The following is a 25,636-nucleotide window of genomic DNA, read 5'->3' on the forward strand; positions in this document are numbered from 1 at the left end:
TACCCAAGGATTCTCGTTAACAAATCCAATTGCTAGTAAAGAGTGAACAAAGGTCTCTTTCGATGGTGATTTGTTTAGCGGGAAAAATGTCATATTCAGATTACGAGACAACGACACCAATATGACATTATATAGTGTTGCTATCACGTAACCCAAGTCTGGTAAAGACATCCACTTATCTTTTCCTTGAGCACCCAATTTTGATATTTTCAATGAGTTCCGCACTGATTCAACATTGTCATCAAAAACATTAGAATAAACATCTTTATGTAGACCAATCTCTTTATCCAATTGTGATCGAACTAAAGCCCAAGATTCTTCGGTCCAACCTAGCAATGCTGCAATTGCACGAAACCCACAATTTCCATCAGCCACAACATCTACTATGTCCTCAATATACGGACGTATATAAGTAGGAAATTGTGTCTTAAAAGAATGTTGAGATGATTGAGATTGTTGCCTTGCAGAACGTTGAGATGATTAAGATGGTTGCCTTGCCTTTGCAGATTCTTGAGAGGCATCAACATACTCCCAATATGAAGGATCACGAGGAGTATCAAATTCTTTTTTCTTTTTACCAGCTCCTTTGGTTCTCACTTTCTCTGGTGGTGCAAGTATTGATGTGGTATATGGAAATACAACTTCACCCACATTTGCCTTGAATATCCTTTGACTTATAATATCGTGTTTCTTCATATACGCTTTCATTGCTTCCAACTCTTCAGAAAAGTCATAATCTGATAAAGATTCTTCATCCTCTAATTCATGGGCAATGCTTAATTGTTTCCAAAAATCATGAATGCTGTCTATAGGGATAACATTACCATATATCTGCAACTTAGCCAACTCACAAGCACATGGTAATTCATAAGTTGTTCTAATTGAACAACCACATTCTGTTTTGTTAGTGCCTACAATCTTCACCCTTTCCAACTGTTTATCAATTAATTTCATACATTTTCTTGATACACAGTGATGTAGATTTTGAAAAAATTGTGAGTTATACCCGTGTTCAACATCCTTGATGGTTTTCTGAAAAGAAGATTGAATGATACATATTTGGTTCTTCAACATCATATTCACTGCATCCCAACTTTTACACAAATCACCAAAACTAGTTTGAAGCATATTTTTCAATCTCCAATGAGCAGACTCAACTCTACAAATAAATTAAATAACACAAATTAAAACAAATCACATAAACTAGTAAATCATGTTTGCTAAAACAACACAATTCATATTTTAAAAATACCTGTTAGATGTTGTGTTCCCCAAATGCATCACTCTATTGGTTCAAACGTTGACAAACCTTTCTTTATAAGGTGTTAACCATGAATCTTTCACATAATCAACAAAAATAATAATATCGGCACACAATAGCTCAAATTGTTGCAAATGATGATCATACTCTTCCACACTAGTCGAATAGACAATCTTTTTCCATAAATCCATTACTTCTTCTTGTCTATCCTTTTTGACATATTGTTTGCATCTTGCCCCAACATTTTTTTCAATATGAAAACGACATAGCAAATGTATTGAAGTAGGAAACACAACACTAATCGCATTCATCATGGCAAGATCTCTATCAGTCACAATAACTTTAGAAATCAAAGACTCAGATTTGAACAACATTCATACATTTTCAAATGTCCAGATGAAGTTATCTTGTCGCTCTTTTTCGAAATAAGCAAACCCAACTGAAAATGTCAAACTAGTATAAGTGACACCGACTATTTCAAGTAATGGTAACCGATATCTGTTTGTTTTGTATGTGCTATCACATATCAAAACAAAATAAAACGTGTTTAACAACTTTATACAATCAGGATGCGTCCAAAAACTATCTTATATTGTTTGCATCTTGCCCCAACATTTTTTTCAATATGAAAACGACATAGCAAATGTATTGAAGTAGGAAACACAACACTAATCGCATTCATCATGGCAAGATCTCTATCAGTCACAATAACTTTAGAAATCAAAGACTCAGATTTGAACAACATTCGTACCTTCTCAAATGCCCAGATGAAGTTATCTTGTCGCTCTTTTTCCAAATAAGCAAACCCAACTGAAAATGTCAAACTAGTAGAAGTGACACCGACTATTTCAAGTAATGGCAACCGATATCTGTTTGTTTTGTATGTGCTATCACATATCAAAACAAAATGAAATGTGTTTAACAACTTTATACAGTCAGGATGCGTCCAAAAAATATCTCTCAAAATATCAGAATTTTCCCGTCTTCTTGTCCAATGCACATAATTTTCTTGTTGTATTAACTTCAACAGATGCTGCATTTCTGTGTACGGACCTCTCAATGATGATCGATAAGTACTCCTTGCTTTATATATTTGACTGGGAATAGTGACATTGGTTTCATTTCTCACTTTCAAAGCATTTAGAATGAATCTGGGTGCAAGCTTATACTTTGTCATATCATTGACAAATTTCCTCTCTTCTTCGTTTAAACGCCCCAAATAGGAATGACCGGTTACAGTATCAAGTAATTCATGATTGTGTGTCCCACAACGAACACTAATTTTCCATCCTTCACCGACACTTAATGGTACACATCTGAGAGTAAATTGACAGTTTTCCTTATGAGAGCAAGTTACTGATTTTTTTGATTCTGATTTATATCTTCCACCTCTTTCGCATCCCAAAATCAATTTGTCTTTTCTTCCCCTAATTCCGTTTGCTTTATCTGATCGAATGGTAACAATTAAAATTCCATTTTGTCTTCCAATTGCTTTTGCCCATTCAAATACAACTTCTCGAGAAGAAAATACCTACAAAATACGTTTCAAATAAAACATTAACTATATAGCTATAAGAAAAATTTAATTGGTGATGGTTCATCAATAGTTATAATAATACCTGATCAGTGGTGATTTTTTCTGTAGAATCTATAACATTTTTTGAAGCAGAAACATCAACTCTACTCATACCTAATTTCAAAATTAGTAACAAATTTAATTAAAAATAATATTCTAAATATTGAATTTAAAAAAAATTATAAATAATTTCTAACATAAATATTGAATTTAAAAAAAATTAAAATACATTTCGAAACTTTGACTTATTGAAAAAGTTCGAAACTTAAAATACATTTCGAAAATCTTAAACATTCGAATAAAACATTCGAAACTTTTGTGAAAATCCAAACTTTCGAAGACCAAATTGCATTTCGAAGATTTGTAAATTTCGAAACTCCATTTCGAAAGTTTCGTAAATGTCAAATTTTCGAAGCATTACTGTATTTCGAAACTTTCAAATGCAAGCAAATATTCGAATACTGTCCATTTCGAAAATTTGGTGTTTATCCAAAGTGTCGAAAATTTGATTTTTTTTGAAATAAATTGCATTTCGAAGGTTTTAAATTAACAAAAGTTTCGAGTAACTTACTAAAATTCATTTCGAAACTTTTAAACTTTCGAATCCAACATTTTTTTTCTATATTTTCGAAAGTGGTGGGGTGTGAAATCAGAATGGTAATTTTTGGAATGATGTTATACTGTTTTACAGAGGGGTATATTAGTCTTTAAGAAATACTGGGGGGTGGCAGGTAAAATTGGGGGGTGCCTGGTACAAAATCCATCTAGTAATTTAACTTGGGCCGCGTTATTGAATAGAACTAACAATATTGGGCCGAAGTATTGGGCTACATAATCATGAAACTCAAAACACATCTTCATTTAAAAAAAAAATTAAAAAAAACTCCATCTTTTCCAAAACAAAAATATTTTCTGGTGCCTCGAGCAATGTTAGGAAGCGAATAATGCATTATCCGTGCTTCCACAACGTAAACGCAGCAACAATACACACTCTCCACTTTCACTTTCCCTCCAACTTAACTTCTTCTCTTATTTTTTCCCCAAACACTAACAATAACAAACTCTCATCAAAAGCCCGTTTTGAATGCTCCATCAACACCAAACAAGTCATTAACACTCCCATTCCCAAAAACAACAAGGCTATCATCCTATGGGACCTCGACAACAAACCTCCACGTGGACCTCCATACGACGCCGCACTCTCTCTCAAAATCCTAGCCGAACGCTTCGCCGACGTCGTTTCAATCTCCGCTTACACAAAACGACACTCCTTCTTCAATCTCCCCAAATGGAATCCTAACCAAAACCCTAACCCTAAAACCATAGTCTGCCGTGTATGTGGTCAAGAATGCAAATCAATCTTCGATCTCAACATTCACTTCGACCGAATTCACCTGCGTCAGCGTCAGAAAATGCTGACCCGATTGAGATCGATTAAATTGAACCGTTCAAAGGTTCGGTTTATCCGTAGGAACCATAAGTATAACGAAGCTGCGAGGACTACTGCTGCGCCTAGGGTTGGGTTTGGTTTGGCTTCGGAGTTGCGGCGTGCTGGTGTTTTTGTGAAGGTTGTGGAGGATGGTGATAAGGTAAATGCTGCCGATTCGTCGTTGAAGAGGGAGATGGTGAATGGAGGGATTGATTGGTTGTTTTTGGTTTCGGATGATTTTGAATTTTCGGAGATGTTGGGGAAGGCGAGGGAGCCGAATTTGGGGACTGTTGTTGTTGGAGATTATTGGGATAGGGATTTGGGGAAGAATGCTGATTTGTGGCTTCCTTGGATTGTTGTTGAGAATGGAAAGGTTAATGAAATGGATTTGATGGGAAGAATCACAAAACAGGGTTTGGATGATGAATTGGAAGAAGATGATAATGTTGACGATGATGAGTATATAATAGAAAACGAACAACTAGAAGATGGGTTTTATGTTCATTGATTTGTTTGTGTGTGTGTTTACTATTTAGTTCTGTGGTGACAAAAAATGATTTTAGTTAAAAGTGTTTTGACGATGAATTGGAAGAAGATGGGAATGTGGATGATGAGTTTATAACTAAAGAAGATCGATTTTATGTTTATTGATTTAATTCCATATTAATTGAAGCCATACTGGTTTGAGGTTTAAGAATGGATTACCGAAATTGAGGTTGAGTTATGTTTAATTGAGGATAGTGTTATACAGTTATGTTGTGTGTAGCAGCATATTGGAATTTTGAGGGTTGAATTGCTTTAATTGAGGAATGAAGTATGCTGCCTGCGGTTTTATCTTCACCATCCTGTACTGTTGCTTGTGATGATGGTATTTTTCTGCTACAACCCTTTTATTTTTTTGCCTATTGTATATATTATATGAATTAGATGACACACTTGATTACTTAAAAGATAGATTGCAGTTTAGGATTGACATTTGAAGTGTAGTTTTGTTACATGATTGAGTTCAATGTGATATATTTTGTTGTTTGCAGCGTGTACTATCTTCTTAGTAGTTTGTGTGGGAAGCAAATTGATATTGTTCTTTTGATATGAAGGATATCAAAAGTAATAATATTATTATTAGGTTTATAAAGCTGGTGAAGTTATTTGTCTGAACTCTGGAGGAAAATATGAATCTGTGACGATGGGGACAAGAGAGGAAAACACCCTGAGGTAGGGCTCGGGCTCGGGGGATGGGGAGAAAGGAGGAGGGAGTACTCCTCGCCCTACCTATCTCCAATTGAAATCTGGAAGTACCAATTTGTTGCTAAGAACTGAGAAATGCAGCTTTTGCTGTTATTTTTGTTAATTATAGGTGAATCTCAGTTGCTTGTAGTTGCTCAAGAATTGAGCTGGGAGCTTGTAGGTAGGATTAGTGAGGTGAATTAGATTGAGTTTTCTATTTTAATGTGCAATTTTGCATGTTGTTTTAGCTCTGGTATTGTAATCTCCGCTCGAAATTTTTATGTATCTGACAGGATAATAACATGTAGTTACGAGGAAAGCTTTGGTAAACTGTGTTGGTTTCTCAAACTTGACCCTTCGAAGCACATCTTATGCTTCCTGTGTGTCGTTAATAAAATGTTCTGTATTTAAAAAAAAAAATGACAAAAGTAGATAAGATTAAGTCAATACTTGCATTTATTTGTATTCTTATTATTAGTTCAAAATGTGATCACATACGCACGTCGTCTCGTGATATCATTTCCTATTGTTTGCTAAAACTGTTGTTTCAGCAACTTTTTGGTCCATAATTTTGTCATTTATAGTTCAAATCCTTATTTAATTTAAATTGCATCTCTGGTTCGTTATTTATATTTTTATATTCAAATGACGCTTTTGATTTTATTATTAAGCAACCATGTTTTCTTATTAATTGAAAAATGACTTGATTTATATTTTTTTAAATGATACCAATTACAAAACGTGTATTTATCAGTGACTAAGTAATAATAGAATTAAAAAATCACTCGGGAAATAAATCATACTCATTCGTTTTAGTTGAACAAACTAAACTGATCATTAAAAATTTGTATGAAATTTGACTAAACAATTAATTCGTTAAATTTATTTTATAAAACAAATTATTTAAAATTGAGCTCGTTTAATTTGACCTATTTGGACTCATTTGGTTATTTTTTTAGCTTGATGAAGATTATTAATAGAGAAGATAAATATAAAATGCAGTATGATGTGAACAAGATAACAATTTGGTAAAACAACACCATTGGACGTAATGGACTGCCGACTGTAAATCTTCCATGTTGCAAGAAATAGGGTGGAGCCCGCGTCCAACATCAGGAGGTATTTTGGGTCATTCTTCTTTCCTTTTCAGTGGTAAAGTAATTTGGATTTAGTTCCAATTATAAAGAATTTTACTCCTTTTAAAATATACTTTTCAAGAATAAAAAGAAAACTATAATTGACAGAGCTGATGTTGTTCCAATGAAGTGAATATATGATATACTAATGTAGATAACGTAAAAATTAGTTAGAAAGATCGACCTAGATATAAGACTTTTATTTTAATTTATAGGAGATTTTAAACTTTTTTCTTTCTAATTTCTTGGTAGAGTTTATTAGAAAAAGATCATATTAAAAAAATATTTGTGATGTTAACATCTGTTACATGCAATTTTGATACCTAAATGTGGCGCGGGTGCAAATTGCCGCAGATTAAAAATAAATAAATAAAGCCGAACCAGAATTAAAATTAACTGTAAAACAACTAGGGTAAAGATTAACATAAAAATAACAAGGATCGAGACATACACAAACAAATAGTTAATTAATGTGAAATTAGATTAATGAGTAATTAATTGTTTTCTATAACCATATTATTGATACAAAATATCAACATTGTCGACTAATAATCTCTTCTAAGGAAGCTAGCTTGGCACCTTTAGTCTAGTCTCTTCTCTTGATTACATATTTTCATTCATAAGCCTTGATTGAACACAGTACCTTGCTTAAAGATAAATTGAGTTACATTTGTATCAATATGTAATTATGATAGCAATCAAGGTTTACAAATTGCCGCAGATTAAAAATAAATAAATAAAGCCGAACCAGAATTAAAATTAACTGTAAAACAACTAGGGTAAAGATTAACATAAAAATAACAAGGATCGAGACATACACAAACAAATAGTTAATTAATGTGAAATTAGATTAATGAGTAATTAATTGTTTTCTATAACCATATTATTGATACAAAATATCAACATTGTCGACTAATAATCTCTTCTAAGGAAGCTAGCTTGGCACCTTTAGTCTAGTCTCTTCTCTTGATTACATATTTTCATTCATAAGCCTTGATTGAACACAGTACCTTGCTTAAAGATAAATTGAGTTACATTTGTATCAATATGTAATTATGATAGCAATCAAGGTTTATATATATATATATATATATTGAATAAGTATTCACACAAATATAAAAAGATATATTAATTAATATATATAATTAATTGCATCACAAAAGCAAAAAATGATAAAATGTAAATGAAATTATAATAAAATATCATTATTAACATTAAAAAGACTTCTATTATTTTATTAAAGTCAAGATTTGCTTTAAACTTTAATAAGTGATACTTTGACATAAATACAACTTATTTTTTAACAAGATACAATTAATATACTCTCTATGACTAAATTAATAATTAACAATTAATATTGATTATTTTTTAAAAAGAATTAATAATAAAAGAAAAAGTTTTAGTTTAGATTTTTAAAAAGAATAAATAATAAAAAAAATTAGTTTACATTTCTTATGATTCGTTTTGAGTATCGTAAAATAAGTCACCAAATCAATAGAAGTTAGATTTGATTACTTTGATTTAGTTTAAACTGAAAATAAATAAAAATTAGAAAATTTATTTGGTTCTTAGCCTTAACAAGATGAATTACTACATATGTCTTTAAATATGAGATTTTGTTGCAACTGTTTTTTTTTTATTTTTTTCTATAAGACTTTTGTTAATTTTTTAACTACATTGAATAATTTTTTATTATACTACATATTTTTATGCAATGTATAATAAATACAACAATAAAATTATAAATTAGTCACCTCTTTTAAAAAATAAACTAATAAAACAATGACTTCTTAATTTATAATTTCACAAACAAAAATGTTTATATTATTATGTTAAATACAGTGTGTCAATTTAAACTTTAGATTTTACATTTATACTTATGAATTTTTATTAGTATTTATCATATTTTTTATAGACAAAAATAATAATTAAAATTGACAGTTAATTTAATATTACAATTAATTTTTATAACTTTTATAATTTAGTTTTTGTTACTTCTAGTTCTCATAGTTTAATTAACAATGTCTTATACATAAAAACAAAGATAGTAGTCCCTCCTGTTCTTTTTATAAAAAGAAGACAATTAACATAGTAGTCTCTTTAATATTTTTTATAAAAGATAAATGAATTATAATTTGATAATATATATAATCTATATAGGTAATATATGAATTAGATACATAAATTTTGTTAACAGTCGCAATGGATATAAATGCAGTGCATTCTAAGTTACACGTGGGGGTGGGTTCTTGTATTATTTGCGTGGACGGAACGTCACCCTCTATTCTCATCTAATCCAAATCCAACCGTCCATTTACCACCGACTTCTCTCCACCGTTTGATTCCATCCACCTGTTCGCTATTACACCTACCATTAACACTCAACTCACACATATAATTATCTCACATTATGTAACCAAAAATCATTTGTTGCCGCAAATCCTACTTTTGACTATCAATAATTAATTTCAACCCAACCCAACCCCCTTTGTTTTAGAGAAATACTACATTTTTCATTCTAAATTAGTATTATTATATACTATAATAATCATGAAGGAAGAAATTCAAACCATTTAATTTATACACTATCATGTAAATATTTATTTACACTTTTAATTAATCATAATTTTACAAATATTTAATTTTACTCATTATTTATTATAGAGCTGAGAACGCATATAATTGATTGATATTTGTTGTAGATTAAAAGGAGATTACTTCAAAGAGTCTATTAATAAAATTTAGGCATACTAAATACAGAGAAGTTCATAATTCCGAGTTCAAATTTACTCTTCACAAATTTTTACCAGCTGACCTATATTTATAGGAAGCCGTTAATGTATAAAAATCAATCTTAAAATTATTGGCATATCAATGGCAATAATATTAGCAACGTATGCTTAGTTATTTTTGGTGTTACAACGTATGATTAGTTTTAAGTTTATTTACGAGTACCGTATTTTGTTGGTGCAATGTCTTTTGATTCAAAGACAAGGATGGTTGTGTCGGCCACCTTTTATTATATTTTTATTTTTCTTTCTTATCTCTAAATCAACCTCTCTGTGTGGCAACTCCACCACGCAACACATATGTACTCTAAATATATATATTAATTTTTTATTTATTAAAAAACAAATTTTAAATTTTAAAATATATATGTTTTTTCATATTTAATTTATGATTTAAAGATAGGCTAAATTACATTCGTGGTCCCTTAATTTAATTTTAGGTAACGTTTTAGTCCTTTATTTTTTTTCCGACTTAGTTCTTTATTTTAACTTTAAATGATAATTTGATATTTTATGTTTTAAAATTTCAACAACGTTATTCTTTTTTAAATAAAAATTCAAAAAAAAATTCAATCAAAACTCATAAAATTAATTATATTCTTCAATATAATACAAATTTCATCAAATCTTCAAATAAATTCATATTTTCATACTTTATTTGATATTATTAGAAATAAAGGACTAAATTAAGGGAAAAAAAAGATAAAACACTAAAACGTTACCTAAAATTAAGTTAAGGGACCATCAATGTAATTTAGCTTTAAAGATATATATTTGTATTTTTTTTCATTTTTAACTAATAGATAACTCTAATTTCCTCACTCGGCTCACAACTTCACATAACGTTTTCTTTACTATCTCACTATTGCTATAAATAATAAATAAACACTCAGTCAAAAAGAATATAATAAAAAATATAAATCGAAATTGATACATAAGGGCAGGTGTTTTCCGTGTGTGAACGGAATCTCTATTATTGTTTCTTCCGGTTGGCAACTATTTTATTTTATATGTCTTCACTTCAAAATTACAATATAGAATATATGTATTTTTTTATTTAAATTAACATAATTTTTTTTAATATTTAGTTCAAAACAGTTGAAATATGTCTCACGGAAAGTGTATATATATGGTTATTGCAAAGAAAGAAAGAAATATAAATATAAGATAGGTAGCAGGCTTGTAGGTAGAATATAGTATAGTTTAATTAGTTATATGATAGGTATAGTAGGTAGGGAATATAGTAGTAGTTCGATGAATTCAAGAAGCAATAACAATAAGGAGATGAAGATGAAGATGAAAGAAAAAAAAGATATGAAACCATATAGAGGAATAAGGATGAGAAAGTGGGGTAAATGGGTGGCTGAGATTAGAGAACCAAACAAAAGATCAAGAATTTGGTTAGGTTCATACATAACACCTATTGCCGCCGCACGTGCGTATGACACGGCCGTTTTCTACCTTAGAGGTCCTTCAGCACACCTTAATTTTCCCGAATTGTTGTTGAAAGATCAAGAAGAAGAAAAAAACGAACAAGGTTGTTGTTCTATCAAACAACATGATAATATGTCGGCTGATTCAATTAGGAAAAAGGCTACTCAAGTTGGTGCTAGAGTTGATGCTCTTCAAATTTCTCTTCATCATCACTCTTCTTTCAATTCACTCAAACCTGATTTGAATGAGTTTCCAAAACCCGAAGATTATTGATCAAAAAGTTCAAGATTTTAGAGATTTGCGGCCGCATCAAATATAACTTTGTAATAACTTTATGATTAATATCAATATACTCTTAATTATATATATCATTGTATATATTTGGAGTTTTCTGTGCATGATACTTGAGGTTTGGAAATTAGTCCCTTCTCTTCTTTTTTTTTTTTGTGTTTTTCGTGTTGGATATCTTTATTGATCAATCTTTTTTTATAGATATGTGCTAATTGTTTCCAATACTAAGAAATAGATTTATGTGAAGAATTATAGTTTTGTTGTAGAAACTAGTTTATGTGATATGGACTGTTTATGATTTTGATAAGAATCGTTGGCTTGAGAAAGCTAGAAAAAGATGGCAGTTCGAATAATTGTTTTTATTGAAGGAAAATACTTTTAATTTATTTTTCATCCGATAGAGAAAATTAGGGGAGGAACCTTTGTTTTGCTCTATTATTGAGATTATCAATTAGGCTTGTATAATTGTGTTTATAAATTCTCTTTATTGTATATATATGTTGCCTATCATCTAAATTTGATCTATTTAAATATGTTATTAATTGAATGGTGAGCGTGGAAATAAGTGGATAAAGATGAGAATTTGCAGCTATCCCATTTTAATGTGAATAAATAAACCGTAATATAGTATATTTCATCACTTAAGTGTAATTGGACGAGAGTGATACTAAAATGAATAATTTTTTGAAAAGTTCGTGTTACATCTTTTTCATCTTCTTTATTAATATTGTGTTGGCTTGAGTAAAATTGAAGTTGAATTATTTAAACAAAATTTTAAATTCGAATCATGTGGTCAAGAAAGAATCTGTGACTAAAAATGGTGAATTATATTCCTGGAGTAATCGGTAAAATATATGCATACTTTCACATTGTTAAAAATAATATAAAGATGAGAGCCGCCTTAAAAGAAACGACCAAATACTAGTAATGCTGATTAGTAAGAAGTGGATAAAATATTAATGAAGAGATGAGAGCACAAGGTGGTGGACACCACTCAATCTCAACTACTCAACTGTGGCTGTCACCTTTTTTGTTTCACTGTTTTGACGAGGGAGCACAAATCTTAACTTCTTCATCTTTTCACTATACTCTCTTCTTCACAAAGGACTAAATAAGATTCAAAAAGGAAAATGAGACATTTTGGAAAGAACTGGTTTAATTTAATTTAATCCAACTTTTCCATTACCCTGTAAAAAATGGAAATGTCTCCTGTTGTTTTGTATTTTTGGAACAGAACGATTGATAAGTAGAAGACAAAGGATGATGTATTTCCAACCCAATAGAATCATAGTCAACCCCTTAATAAAAAGATGAAAACATAATTGAAGTTTATCACAAATCTGTTTTTTCATTTTCTCCTTGTCCCGCTCATCATAACCAAAAATATAATGAAATTTCTCACGATGAATACAATTTAGTCATTTTCAAAAACTTGTTAAATTTCCTTACTAACAAAGATATAAGAATGAAAATATTAAAAAAGTTATTTTTATTATTTTAATAAATGTAACTTCTCAAATTAACATTTTATCTTCTCTCCATTGACTTCAAGATTTTTACTACTCCCTGCAACTTTTCGTCTCGAAATGAGAATTTATGCCAATATTAACATGAAAACAAATTAAAATGGGCGGAAATTCAAATCAATTTATACAGTCAAAATGTAAAGAAAAGAACAAAAAAATATTAATACATCATCCAGCTGGTGGTACCTCCAATCAGTTGCAACATCAAAACCTCATCTTGAATTACAATAATAAAGAATAACCAAGAAAGAGAGGTCGCAATTTTTGCAGGTTTTAAGGCATGGAAGACGAAGAGGAGAGACATTCATTCAAAAATGATATCAAATAAGGCTCAAAATCACTTATCAGGCTCAAAATCACTTATCAGAGAAAATGGTAACATGGCCATATCAAATGTGTATGATATGGACCCTGCATTCAGGCCTCCCCATCAAAATAATTTGCAACCAACACCACCAGCCATAGAAGAGGTCAATTAACTGCTTATCTCATTATCCATTTTCATTCTCTTCGAACTTTGTATCCCTGAAACCGGATTACCTTGTGGCTGAAATGATGCATCATGTTGATATGCACAGTTAGCTCCATTCCGACATCCTCTGGAACTATTAAAAAAGATACAAGGCTTCATTATCTTTGGTTTCGACACTTTTCCTCTAAGATTATGTGTTGTCTCATAATTTGTTAACTGTTGCTGGTTCTGACGATTACCGGAGGAGTATGGAAGTACTTCTTGTTTATCTCCTCCATGTTGTTGAATTAAGCTCTTATAGTAGTTTACATCTTTTGTTGATGGGGCCTCAACAGGAGTTGCAGCAATAGCTGAACTCATTGCAGGCCTAGGATGCCATTGAGTAGAAATAGCTGCCATTTGACCTCCAGTTGTGTGGGAATAGAAAGTGGATGAAAACGCATTTGATGAGGTTGTAGTGGTTTCAACTTGATTAATGGGATTCGGAGGATGTGGAAAAAATCCTGAAGATGATCCCATGTTTGGAGGATGTGGAAAAAATCCTGAAGATGATCCCACGTTTTGTACATACTGTGCATTATTATTAACTCCATAATCTCGAACCAATTTCTCAATCACTTCAGGATTGTTGAGAATATTATTGAGTAATTCACGGTCAATCAAATTACCATGTTCACTGCTCTTCACTATGCTAGTTAAAGCAACAGATGCAGCAGCTACATCCGACACTAGGCCACGAGTTATCGGCATACTTGTAGCAGAGTTAGAACCCTCCAATATACCAGGAGATAATTCATGAGATTGTGAAACACCATATTGTTTCGAGGAATGGGATGATGTATCTGCTGCCACATCTCCGTCTTCAAAAGGCGTAATTGGGATCACAACAGTTTGACCATCAATGTAATGGGATTCTTCAACATCCACTGTAACTGAAGGACTGCATCCAGGAAAAAAAAAACATTCTTATATGACTGAAATCATGGAAACAAAAATTATCGAACAGGGCAAGAGAAGACTCAGACTTTGGTGGAATGGAAGATATGCGTGGATAAATAGCTTCAAGGACTCTCATCTCCCTATGATATTGATCCCTTATCTCTTTGCTTTCTTCCCCAGCCACCACTTGCCAGGTGAGATCTAGCACAATCTGAGAGGACCACATATTGACAAAGAATTAAAAGTTAAACTATTAAAAGCAAACTCACATTACACCTTTTTTCTTTTACTAGCTTCCACCCATATTGAATCATAAATAATAATACTGAAAATTACTGAAGACAGAGTTTAAAATAGAACTAAGAAACTACCTTAGGTGGATTAATCCACCTAATAACGGGTATTTGGGACAGCTTAATGTCAAACTGACTTGAAGCATGATTTCCCTCAAATCCAGGAGGTAAAGTATCATCAGAACTTGCTCCGCCTTGATGCAACAACAATGATGCCTTTGCTTGGAGGTGATCTTGAGAATTTAACCCAACTTGTGAAGGAGATTCCTCTGATAAGAATAACTTAACCTGTTCAACAAGAAGGAAGCAGTCTTTCAGCACTCTTATGCACTCTTATACCTGGGCAACTTTGTCTTAAATGACTAACTGTTGATTCCGTTCATTCAATACATCCTCAAGTATATGCATGGTGATTGTTTACTAATATGCAAACACTTGAAATACAGAGAAACACAAACTAATTGATTACAAACCAAATAATTGAGAAAAAACAAATACCAAAAAAACATGACAGTGAAAGATACGGTGCACAAAATGAACTTGCATTCTCAGTATAATATTTTACTAGGAACAAATTAAGTGATTTGTGACGGATTTCATACAAGTACAATATTTGATGATTGAATGAGAACTGTTTTCGCTAGAAATAACACCGAGATTTAACTAGAATAAATTTATCCCATTTTGATTGAACGATAAACGCAAAAGCATTCAGACTCCTGTGAGATTTCAAATCATATAACAAGCTCTTTCGTATTCAAATTATTATGGGTAATTAGAATAAACAACTTAAAGATACTCAATTTTCCATCTATACTCATATAATAGATACTTAGAAGGCCAGGAACCATATCTTCCACTCAATATTGTTTTAAGATTTTCACAGCCTATAGAGCTCAGAAAAATTGCATCCAGAATCTCCCCAACCTAGAAGGAAACACTATCCAATGACAAACAATGCTTACAATCTTGCCTGACTACTAGGCAAGATACTGATGATAACTCATTAATTTTCCCACAAGAGAGTATATACCCTTCTCTCTATGAATTTGCATAGAGACTGAGACAACGCCAAGTTCAGATCCCGAGTAGAACAGAGAACACATTCTAAAAATCAAATTGCAAGTTGTTTCAAAATGTCTTCAATCAGATCCCACAACCTTCTTTCACCTCTTCATCCCAGTATTAGACAACAACGACTATTTACAACTTATATTCGGTCACACTCTGATAGGTGTTGTCTGAAGTGAATTAATAGTCTGGCCCAACCAGAATTTTAGTCACCTCTACCTCCAATACTTCTGCATGCACCAGAGGTACATCTCCAGAAAATATCCCACTGACTTGGCCCCCACCCTCCCATGTTGGAAGTGGCTGAGATCTTGCACTTAGTATCCTTTTAAATAGAAATATAACAGAATTTTAGAGTGAAAAACTACATAGACTTCTAAGGTGCAGAGTTCTACCAAGACTGCTTGGACACCAAAAATACAACACTAATAGTAATAGCAGTGAAAACAAATATGAGAAACAACATTCACTTTAAAATGCAACTATGTTGGATAGGGAAGCACATGACTTTGAAAGTAGTGTTACTTTTTTTTAATGAAAAAGCATAGCAAGCAAGAAAACAATAGGCAATAACATGAATAGAAAAGTAAGAGGAATCAATTAACCCACATATATAGCCACAAATAATAAGTAGTCTGATTAACAACCACAAGAACAAGAAGAAATGGAAAATACCATGAAAGGTCACCCTTTTTTAACTAATGCCCATTCATAAAAGAATAACAAAATGACTGCAACAAATTTCAAAGTAACTTTCTTGAATGGAAACTTGAGAGTTGAGACAAGACAAAGATGATCCTTATAAGCTAATTCCAAAAGTAAACTCTAAAGTGTAACAACTGAATATGTTAGTCACATTTTTGCATGCTAAAGACTAAGGATTAAAGGCAAACAAATTGAAATCACATATAAATACATATCATGTGTTTGACGCTGCATTGGTGTTGGATGTGCATTGTAACATGTGCCAACAATAAACCAAACACACTAATAACCTGCAAGACCAGTAGCTCATACAATCGGAATATATGTTCAAACCATTAAACCATTTAACATCTAATCCAATGAAGGAAAGTTTCCTTTTTCCAGCACCACCCGAAACATGAAAAGCACAAAGAACGCTTATTCTTGGAAGAGTACTAGAGTAAGATTATCAGCATCCTTCACTTCAAAAAACCCAACTCAAAAAGATTTATGTCTATACGAAACATTGATGCTAACATGCGACCAACTCGCATAACCTACCAAAGACTACACAGGATTGTACATAAAAAAAATTAGTAACCAACCTAACTAAATCCCCACCAAAGCATAATTGCCAATCCCACATAAATTTTACTGCATCAGTTCCTTATATTGTACGGTAACTAATCACCACATGTCACAGTTTCGATCCCCACCCTCAGCAAAAATTCTAGCAATATTAACAATACTAATTACTAACATTAACGGTTGCAAAAAAAAAAAGGTGTCGCCATTTTTCTTCTCCTGTTTTTCTTTTTTCTGTTTTCTTTTTTCAACGTCATTCAATTCAAAGCTTAATTTATAGGTATCTCAATCTAGAGTAAAATTATCAGTTTCCTATTTCAAACTTTAATTAATTCAATTAGGTTCTTTATCAACACTGAACAGCATATATAATCAATTTTTTTTATAACAATTTAAATTCCTCAATTCACAAATCACATGCAAATCCGAAAAAGCCCGATCAGATTATAACGGTGTTCAGGAAAATTTTCCGTCGATATTAGATTACGGATTGAGTATCAAGCATGTGAAAATCCTCAAAATTAAACATGTAAATAATTAGGGTTTTAAAAAGTGAAGCGATTATTCGATGTAATCATTGAAATCGAATGAATTAATCGATTTAGGATATGGTAACTCGAAGATAATTTTTACCTGACAAAGATCTAAATCGTTGGGCCATGAAACTCTTTTCGATTTTTGCAATCCACGCATATTTTCTCACACCCAGAAAAAAAATACAGTTACCACAAAAATAAAAAATGCGTCTTCGATATATGTTATGGAACTATCGAAACAGAGTAAACTCTAGTCCAGTGTTATAGAATATGAACCGGTTGGTCAGACCGGTTTTAGTGGAAATTGGACGGTCCGGCCTGAATATTAAATCGCATATGTTACCAAACCGGAGTTGTTGTAACTAATCCGATTGTAAGTCGGATCCAACGGGTAAAACCCGCATCTGATTCGCTGGTAAAAACAAAAATAGCTAATTCGAATTGAAAATGGGCTTGGAGTTGGGCCTTGAACTTAATTGAAAAGAAGATAAATCTTGCTTATACCCCCACACCTAATCCCCTGTCCCTCACATTTTTCAAATATAAAATTCGTATTTTCGCCTTTATATTTTTATGAGTTTATGTTTTGAAACACTCAAATTCTAAATTCTTAAAATTAAATTACAAAGCTTTTTTTTTTCCAACAAATTATTACATAGCAAAATGTTTCTAATGGTAACCTTTGTTAAACTGTAGCCAAAGGTTTTTACAACAAAAGGAAAAGTTAGTTGAAAAACTATTTTATATTGTTATATGGATCCAAAAAATTTAAATCGTGGAAATGTGATATATATTTCTTTCGACTTTTGTAACGTAGGGAATATTTTAAAAAAAATAGTCATCACTCTTAAATATGTGATGTGTTACTACAAAAGTATTCGAATTTATTAAAATTAAAAACACATCCTAAATATATATTTTATTTTAATAATTTTATAAGTTAAACTAATTATAAAAAAATATATTTGAAAACTAAATTAACAAACTTAAGACACATTTAAAAATCAAAATAATTAATAAAAAAATAAATAAAAATGTTTTTTATGGTTTTAATATATTTAAAAACTATTATAACAACACCTCTCATATTTAGAAAATATTAAAATATAGTAAAAATACAATCTATAATATAGATCTATCCTTATTCTCTGTCATTATTATATCATTATTTTTTAGTATATTAAGTAGTAAAAAAATGAAGAAAAAAAAAGTTTCGAAACTAAGTCCAAATGATTGTCCAGACAACCTAATATATAGGTCCATCCTGCTGTCAATGCAGGCTCGTTAAACTCAAATTAATTTCACAGAATGTTTGAGTTTTTTTTTCAAAAAAAAAACAATAATTAAAAAAAATCAAATTTAATTAAAATTATATTTTTTTTAAACCACAATATTTTAATTTATCAGAAATATATTTTGGCAAAACCGAAATTTTGGTTTTTTTTTTTTTTTTGAAAAATAATTTTGAGCTTTATAGGATGTAAAAATTATTTTTTTTCAACGTTTTATATAATTTGAAATACTAGGATACATAATTGAATAAGTATAAAAATTGAAAAATTGTAGAGGATAATATGCATATTTCATATGCTTGGCGATGATCGGAGGTATAGATGAGAGAATTTATGGGACATTTTTCATAAACAAAATAGATTTGATTCAAGGCGACAAAATGATCGAATTAAGTGTATTTTGTAATTTTTTTTAGTTTAAATGCATTTTAGGTTGTTCAATTTTAGTCTATTCACAATCTTAGTCTCTCATTTTAAATTATTTTGAAATTATTCATTGTCACATCACTATTTAAGTTATCTCTTATTACAAATCATATTTTAAAATGACTCGTGAGTAAAAATGTTAACATATTTAAATCATCTTCACCAACTCTCTCTTCACACTTTCTTCACTCTCTCCCTCGCTCATCAATTTTTCTTATCTCTCTAACTTTTGTCACTCTTCAATTTTATCTCAATTTATTGATACCTATTAGTAGAGATGATCTATTTTAGATGTCAATGGGGTGGCTGTGAAAAGTGTTTCTCCACTTACTACAAGAATTAAACAAAATTCCTAAGGTCATCCTACTTTTTACACCAAAAGATTTGTTAGAATTTAAAAGCCCTAACTAAGTATTTATTTGTAAGGATTTTTCGAGGGACAAAGCCCTAGAAAACTGATTAAGACAATTTTTTAGGGCCATAACATAAAATAGTTTTGATATTTCAACTTTGCAGAGGCCAGAGTCCTTGGTATTTTATTCATTAAACATTTTCTAAGGTTGTGGCCTTGGGTTTTATTATGGGCAAACACTATTTAAAATCAAATTCGAACACATGAAATGATTAGTATTGTTCGCAAGTCAGAACCCTTGTATTGTTAATCTCATTTGTGTTTTTCGAGGCATTGAACCCTCGTTATCTGAAGTGAGAGGTTTTACAAGATCTTAGTCCTCGCTCTTTTAACTGACACATAACAATGTTGAGGGCCACATCCCTTGCTCCCTAACATCAACATTTTCTAAGGGCCATAATCCTCACCCTTTTAGTATACACGTTCAGACTTCTTCTTCCCTATTTCTTACCTTTTTCCTCATTTCTTCCATTCTTCTTCTTTCTTTCATTTTTTGTCATCTCGGTTTTCATTTTCCTCTTAATATCTTGATAGGTAAAGTAACTAGTATTTTTTTTATTATATTTTGAATTTTTTTTAATGTAGTTGTTGAGTTAACATACCTATAGAAATATTTGTACGAGGATTAAAAATCGACATTTCAGACCCGACTCTTCACTTTTACTTAGATTTTAAGTTACATAATTAAATAACATATTCAAATTGCATATTATTAATGTTATGTTTGAAATGTGATTTTTATATTATTTTTCATAGTGTAAAATGTGTCTGATATGAAAAATATGATTTAAAATGTTAAATTTTGTATTTTTAGTGAAGTATTAAAAATATACATTGTATTTATTGTGCATTTTATGAATATATAGTATTTGTTGTATTTATTGTGTAATTTTATTAATATCTGAAAATATGTTAATATATTTATTGGAATAAAATGTTAATTTGTATATTTTAAAAAAAACTAATTTAAATATTTTATTTAATATATATGTAAGCTTTTGAATATATGTTAATATTTTTTTATTTAAATTTTATAATGATTATGTTTTATTTGTAAAAAAATATAGGTTTAAATATATTTTTTATCCTTGAAAATATGTTTCGTTTTGATTTTAGTCCCTGTAATTTTTTATTTATTTATTTATACTATTGTAAATTCTAACAAGTTTTAAAAAAGTACTTTATGATAATTTTTAAATTAAAAAAATGGTAACATGACTAAATTTGAATGAAGTGACATATGTTGATGGGGTAATTGTTGTTGACTATACAATATTTAATATTTAAAATTAAAATTTATTTTATTAACTCATTTAATTATTTAATTAAAAACTTTAAAATTAATTAATCAATTAATAAATCAATTAAATAATTAAAACTCAAGAATCTTCATCTTCAACGCCAAATTTTTTAATAAAAACTCAACAACCTTCATCTACAACCATAATTTCTTCATCTTCAAAACACAAATTCTCATATCAGGATTTAAACTCTAATTATTCTAAGATCCATAACTTTAAAAATGTATCTCTCAAGATTTGTCCTTCAATCATTCGACATATACCATATATAAGACAAGTATCACACTCTTCATATAATTGTAGTAGAATATCACCATTATAATCTTCCATGCTCTACAACGATTAATTATCTCAAACAAAGAAGAGACAAACCACTAACACATTACATTAGCAAGCTTAATAAATAAAAATAGAAAATAAAAGAAAAACAATATTTTTTTTCAAAATTAAAAATAAAATAAAAGAAAAAATTTGAGTGCATAGCAAAAAATTTCAATTAAGTAAATAAATTAAATTCAATAGTGATATGACAATCCCCGGCAACGGCGCCAAAAATTTGATAGTGTTTCAGCAAGTGTATTGAATCGTTGGAAGTAATAATTAAAACGGTAGTACTGAGTGTCAAACTCTAGGATTGCGTTTTGCTATCGAATTATATTTAATTACTAAAATAGAACAAAAAATTCATAAATTGATTGAAATAATATTTAAAATTAACAACAGTAATAAAATAGATCATTTATAATAAGAAAAATATCAGGGATGAGTTTCACTTCGAATCGAACCTCAGTGTCTAATTGGATCCTAGTTACTGAATTCCTTTATTATTCTTGCCCTAATGTCTTTGTAATAGAACCTTTAATTCCAAAGTAACCCTTAATTCCTTAGTGGATTTAATATTAGAATTAAACATTATCGTCCATGAATTCTCTTTTAAAACTATTGTCTCTGCAACTAATTTAATTGGTTTCATGATCTGCATCTATCCCTATACTACAAAGTTATGAATTTCTTATCTCAAGCATTCGTAAAGTCCACTTCTGTTTCAAAATACGAATCGTATAACATTTTAATGTTGATCAAGAAATAAAAAACATTAAGCACAAAGATGAGAAAAATAATTCAATAAACTCATTCATATAACTAGAAATCAAATAAAAAAAAAATAAGGGTTTCATCTTGATACACTCATCCCTAACAAATAAGGTTTAGTTACTCATGACCGAGATAAAAAAATATAGAGATTAGAGAAGAATTACAAAAAATATTCATTAATGATTCTTGATACACCTACTTCAATGATGTTAGAAACGGTTGTCTTTTAGTTTCTCTGTTAGGGCACAAGTCTCCCAACTTCTCAATAGTAAAAAAGATCCCTAAAAAGTGAAGAAGAAAAAAAAAACGTGTTTTTAAATATTCAGCCGCAACTCGGCATATTCAAAAGGGGAAAATGCGCTCCGGACGCAGCTGCTACGCTTCAGACGCACAACTTCTTCTATTTGACGTTTTTTGCATTTTTCTCCTCCTTTGAATCTGAATAGGGTTCCAGTGTATTTATGAAAGTTGTAGCTAAGGATCTTAGCTTTCATTTGCACTTCGTTTGACTCCAATTGGACATCTGAAACTCCAGATATGGCTGAAATACTCCACATATGTCATGTTGATTTCTCACCAAAATTCAGCACTGCACTAAAACAAAGTAACAACGCAAAACTACAAAAAATTTCTACTTAATCAAAGAAATAAGAACATAATCATTTCATTAAATCAAAGAACTAAAATCAACAAAATATATCAAATAACTTCTTAAATTAGCTAATGAATAAAAGATAAATAAGACTAAAAACAAAGATAAATAAGACTAAAAACAATGAAAAATATGCATTTGATTATCACCTTCACCTTCACAAACCTAGCAAATATGTATCTCTTGCCCCTTAAAATTTAATGAATTTGAAAGAAAAAAATCGGTCAACATACACACAGTTTTACCCCTTTCTTCAGATCCTTCAAAGTAGCATCTGCGCGAAAATCAGTAACATAAATTAATATTGGTTTTATCTCTCCCTTGATGTATTCACACCATCTTCAACTCGATGCCTGTAGAAAGCATTGAATCTGTTGTCATTGTACCCTTTGTCACCGGCTAGTCCGATTTGTACCGGTTGCTTGCTTTTCCTCTTCCTTAGACTCACAACAGTCCATTGTAAACAAAAATTTAGATTAGTTGGATCTCAAGAATTCTTTAGACTCAAGGCAAGTTTCACGAATGCTAATATAAATTATCCAACAATAAAATATTTATGACCCATGTAAAAATTGAATCCACGTTTTATAAAAAATAAGTTACTCTTTCTCAAATTTATCTCTCGACATTGTTGATAGTGCCACTTTTAACATGCGTTTGAGTTATGTTTTCCCGAATAAATTGATTATTTACCATTCATCAATTTACTGAAAGAAAAAGCTGATAACATAATGATGAAGGGCTAGATATGGCATTTAGACTTGGAAAAGTAGTCAAAGCTTTATTAGCTCTGTTTGAGTTCGTGCACACAATGCAAGAGAGAGGGGGGAGCCAAAGAAGGCACATAAGAGAAAAAGTTTTACAGGGAAAAGGATCTTATTTTCCCATCAATTTCAATTGTCTTTGGCCTGTCATCCATTCACTAAAACCTTTTTTCTTCCCGCGTTTGCATCCACTTTTCTCTTAACTCCTCACTAATATTTCCCCATATAAGTCGTACCCCTAATTTTCTCTTTCTCGAGAAAAAGAGATAACAAAAGAAGAATTAGTAATGTAAAACATAAAGTCATCACTTAATTGTTGGGGGAGTCGTGGGAGTTTCGGAAGCAACAATTAATTAAATGTTCGAAGATTATAAGATATTTTGACATTAAATTTTAACTAAAAATTTTAAATTATTAATCAATATAATATTTTATTTTTAATCAATATGATATTTAATCCTACACACTTAAACTCAATATAATGACAAAGACCCCTATTTCTTAATGTTCAGAAAACTGGATTGAACTTTAAATTGATAAAATACATCAATTTAAAATTTAAAGCGTGATCAAATTGACAGATAATAAAATAATATTTTAATATGATATATTAAATACTATTAAATATAAAATTCAACAACTAAACTTGAAAAAGTTAACTTCGCTTAAAAATGTCATAATTCATAATATATAACATGCAAAATTTCATAATATCATTGAGAACTACAACTATAAAGTCGTTTTGCTAAAAGAATTACTCCCTCTATATTAAAATATAATAAAAATAAGTCAAATTTTTTTTTTTGTATATTTGATTCAAAATTTAAACTATAAACATCAATTTTTTCAGACTGATTAGGAATCAATAACATACAAAAATATACGAGTAAAAGAAAATATATAGTCAAAAAAATAACAAGTAAAACGTTGTTCAGTCACCACTTTTCGCACGTATGATTTTTCGTAACCATAGCATTTTCCTTTTGATTTTATTCATATCTATGAATTACTTATCAATTCAAGCCAAAGTGAGAAAGGTTTTAAACTCTCAATAATTGTTGAAAGATTCACTAATCAACTTCTAGAACTACTCGCGTATAATTTTTATTATTTTTTTTCCTGCAAAATATTAGTAGTACTAATAGTTTTTTTTTTTTTTATTGACAAAATATTAGTACTACTGCTACATAACATCATGATTAAGAGCCATGGTATATTTATTGGTGTAGTGTTAGTTCGTGTGATTGAAATGTGTATGGTCCATAAACACGTGCAAATGATGGCATTGTCATCCCATAATAATGATGCATTTCCACTTCCAATGTGTGTGGGTTCCATGCTCTCTTATGCAACCCAACTTCACCTCTCACACTCTCCATCCTCTATGCTATGTTTGATTTATAAAGAAAGTGAGAGGGAAGAAAAGGAAAGAAAGGTTAAAAGAAAGAGAAAAATAAAAGATATGATGAATTTTTATAGTTGTTTTCTAATGTGATTGTGTACCAATTTAAAAGAAAAACAATAGTATATTATTTAAATGGCAAAAATATAGTGTGTAATATGACCAAAAAAGGGTATAGGTAAAATCGAAAAAGATAAAAAAGAAGTTGTCCACTTCTTTTCAACACAGAGAGAAATAATCTTTGTGGGACAAAAACTATCATTTTATAAAATATTATATTCATCTTTTACAGTTGTTTGTTAATTTTTATATTTTATTTAATGTGGAAAAACATCATTTATTATTTATAAATATTATATAAATTTTATAATAAAAAATATTCAATATTGACTATTATAAATAATAAAAATTCAATTTTTTTTGTTATTTTAAAGTAAATAATATATAGTTGTTATAACTTTTAAATCATTGAAAATAGTTTTTTTTTTTCAAAATTTCAATTAACTGTTAATTTAGAAATAAAATATATTGATACATCTTGAATAAACAAATGTACTTTAAGAACTCTCTTTATAATATAATAAAAAAAAAAGGGAGATGAAATGTGTTAATGAATATTGGAATTAAAAAAACATGAGATTCCAAATTTTTTGAAATGAGAGAAATATAATTTCTTTTATAAGAGTTTAATAAATTATAAAGGGTTTTGTACCTTAAAATGACGCAATATCTCCTATTTATGTGAGAATCATAAGCCTATGCATAAATAAATAGGATAGACATTGGAACCTTTTATCCTCTTAATTCAAATGGTATGACATTGGCATGTTGATAAGAGAAAAAAATATTTTTGTCAAAAAACCAAGAAGAAATAATTATTAAAAGAAAATTGTGTTGTCGTGATTGAAGGGATATGATATAAATGTGGTGCAATCAAATGTGTGTTACATGAAGCCAAAAACAATCGCCTCAAGTTCCTAATAATTCTTAATCGTCAACTTTGATATGATTATCGCTTTGACTTACACAAAAAGTTTATAGCT

The 25,636-nt window shown here is 29.9% G+C and overlaps 3 protein-coding genes across 5 annotated transcripts; 2 read left to right on the forward strand and 1 right to left on the reverse strand.

Annotated features, from left to right (window-relative positions):
* Positions 1 to 3,717: 3,717 nt before the first annotated feature.
* LOC101501184 (uncharacterized) lies at positions 3,718 to 6,738 on the forward strand. Of its 3 annotated transcripts, none has more exons than XM_073367944.1 (2): positions 3,718 to 5,134; positions 6,453 to 6,738. In XM_073367944.1, the coding sequence occupies exon 1, from the start codon at positions 3,782 to 3,784 to the stop codon at positions 4,772 to 4,774; it is 993 nt and encodes a 330-aa protein (XP_073224045.1). In that variant the 5' UTR covers positions 3,718 to 3,781; the 3' UTR covers positions 4,775 to 5,134; positions 6,453 to 6,738. The 3 variants fall into 3 exon arrangements, with proteins under 3 accessions (XP_073224045.1, XP_073224046.1, XP_004499040.1); XM_073367945.1 differs by having other exon boundaries at positions 6,496 to 6,738; XM_004498983.4 differs by lacking the exon at positions 6,453 to 6,738 and adding an exon at positions 5,301 to 5,940.
* Positions 6,739 to 10,672: 3,934 nt separating this feature from the next.
* LOC101501500 (ethylene-responsive transcription factor RAP2-1) lies at positions 10,673 to 11,125 on the forward strand. The gene has a single exon (XM_004498984.4). It carries the CDS (start codon positions 10,673 to 10,675, stop codon positions 11,123 to 11,125), a length of 453 nt encoding a protein of 150 aa, XP_004499041.2.
* A 1,645-nt stretch (positions 11,126 to 12,770) lies between these two features.
* Positions 12,771 to 17,504, reverse strand: LOC101501814 (zinc finger CCCH domain-containing protein 6). Its single transcript, XM_004498985.4, has 4 exons — positions 17,347 to 17,504; positions 14,452 to 14,661; positions 14,167 to 14,291; positions 12,771 to 14,081 (listed from the first exon to the last, which is right to left on the reverse strand). The coding sequence occupies exons 1-4, from the start codon at positions 17,404 to 17,406 to the stop codon at positions 13,145 to 13,147; spliced, it is 1,332 nt and encodes a 443-aa protein (XP_004499042.1). The 5' UTR covers positions 17,407 to 17,504; the 3' UTR covers positions 12,771 to 13,144.
* Between the last annotated feature and the right edge of the window lie 8,132 nt (positions 17,505 to 25,636).

The sequence above is a fragment of the Cicer arietinum genome, chromosome 4 (assembly GCF_000331145.2).
Source record: "Cicer arietinum cultivar CDC Frontier isolate Library 1 chromosome 4, Cicar.CDCFrontier_v2.0, whole genome shotgun sequence".
Classification (NCBI taxonomy): Eukaryota; Viridiplantae; Streptophyta; class Magnoliopsida; order Fabales; family Fabaceae; genus Cicer; species Cicer arietinum.

Bases quoted from the DNA above. Each gene is read 5' to 3' on its own strand.
- LOC101501500 (XM_004498984.4), top strand. From the start codon at position 10,673: ATGAATTCAAGAAGCAATAACAATAAGGAGATGAAGATGAAGATGAAA.
- LOC101501814 (XM_004498985.4), bottom strand. From the start codon at position 17,406: ATGCGTGGATTGCAAAAATCGAAAAGAGTTTCATGGCCCAACGATTTA. The intron at 14,662-17,346 runs GTAAAAATTATC...CTTGTTGAACAG, and splicing joins ACGATTTAGATCTTTGTCAG to GTTAAGTTATTCTTATCAGA. The intron at 14,292-14,451 runs GTAGTTTCTTAG...TGGTCCTCTCAG, and splicing joins GGTGGATTAATCCACCTAAG to ATTGTGCTAGATCTCACCTG.
- LOC101501184 (XM_073367944.1), top strand. From the start codon at position 3,782: ATGCATTATCCGTGCTTCCACAACGTAAACGCAGCAACAATACACACT.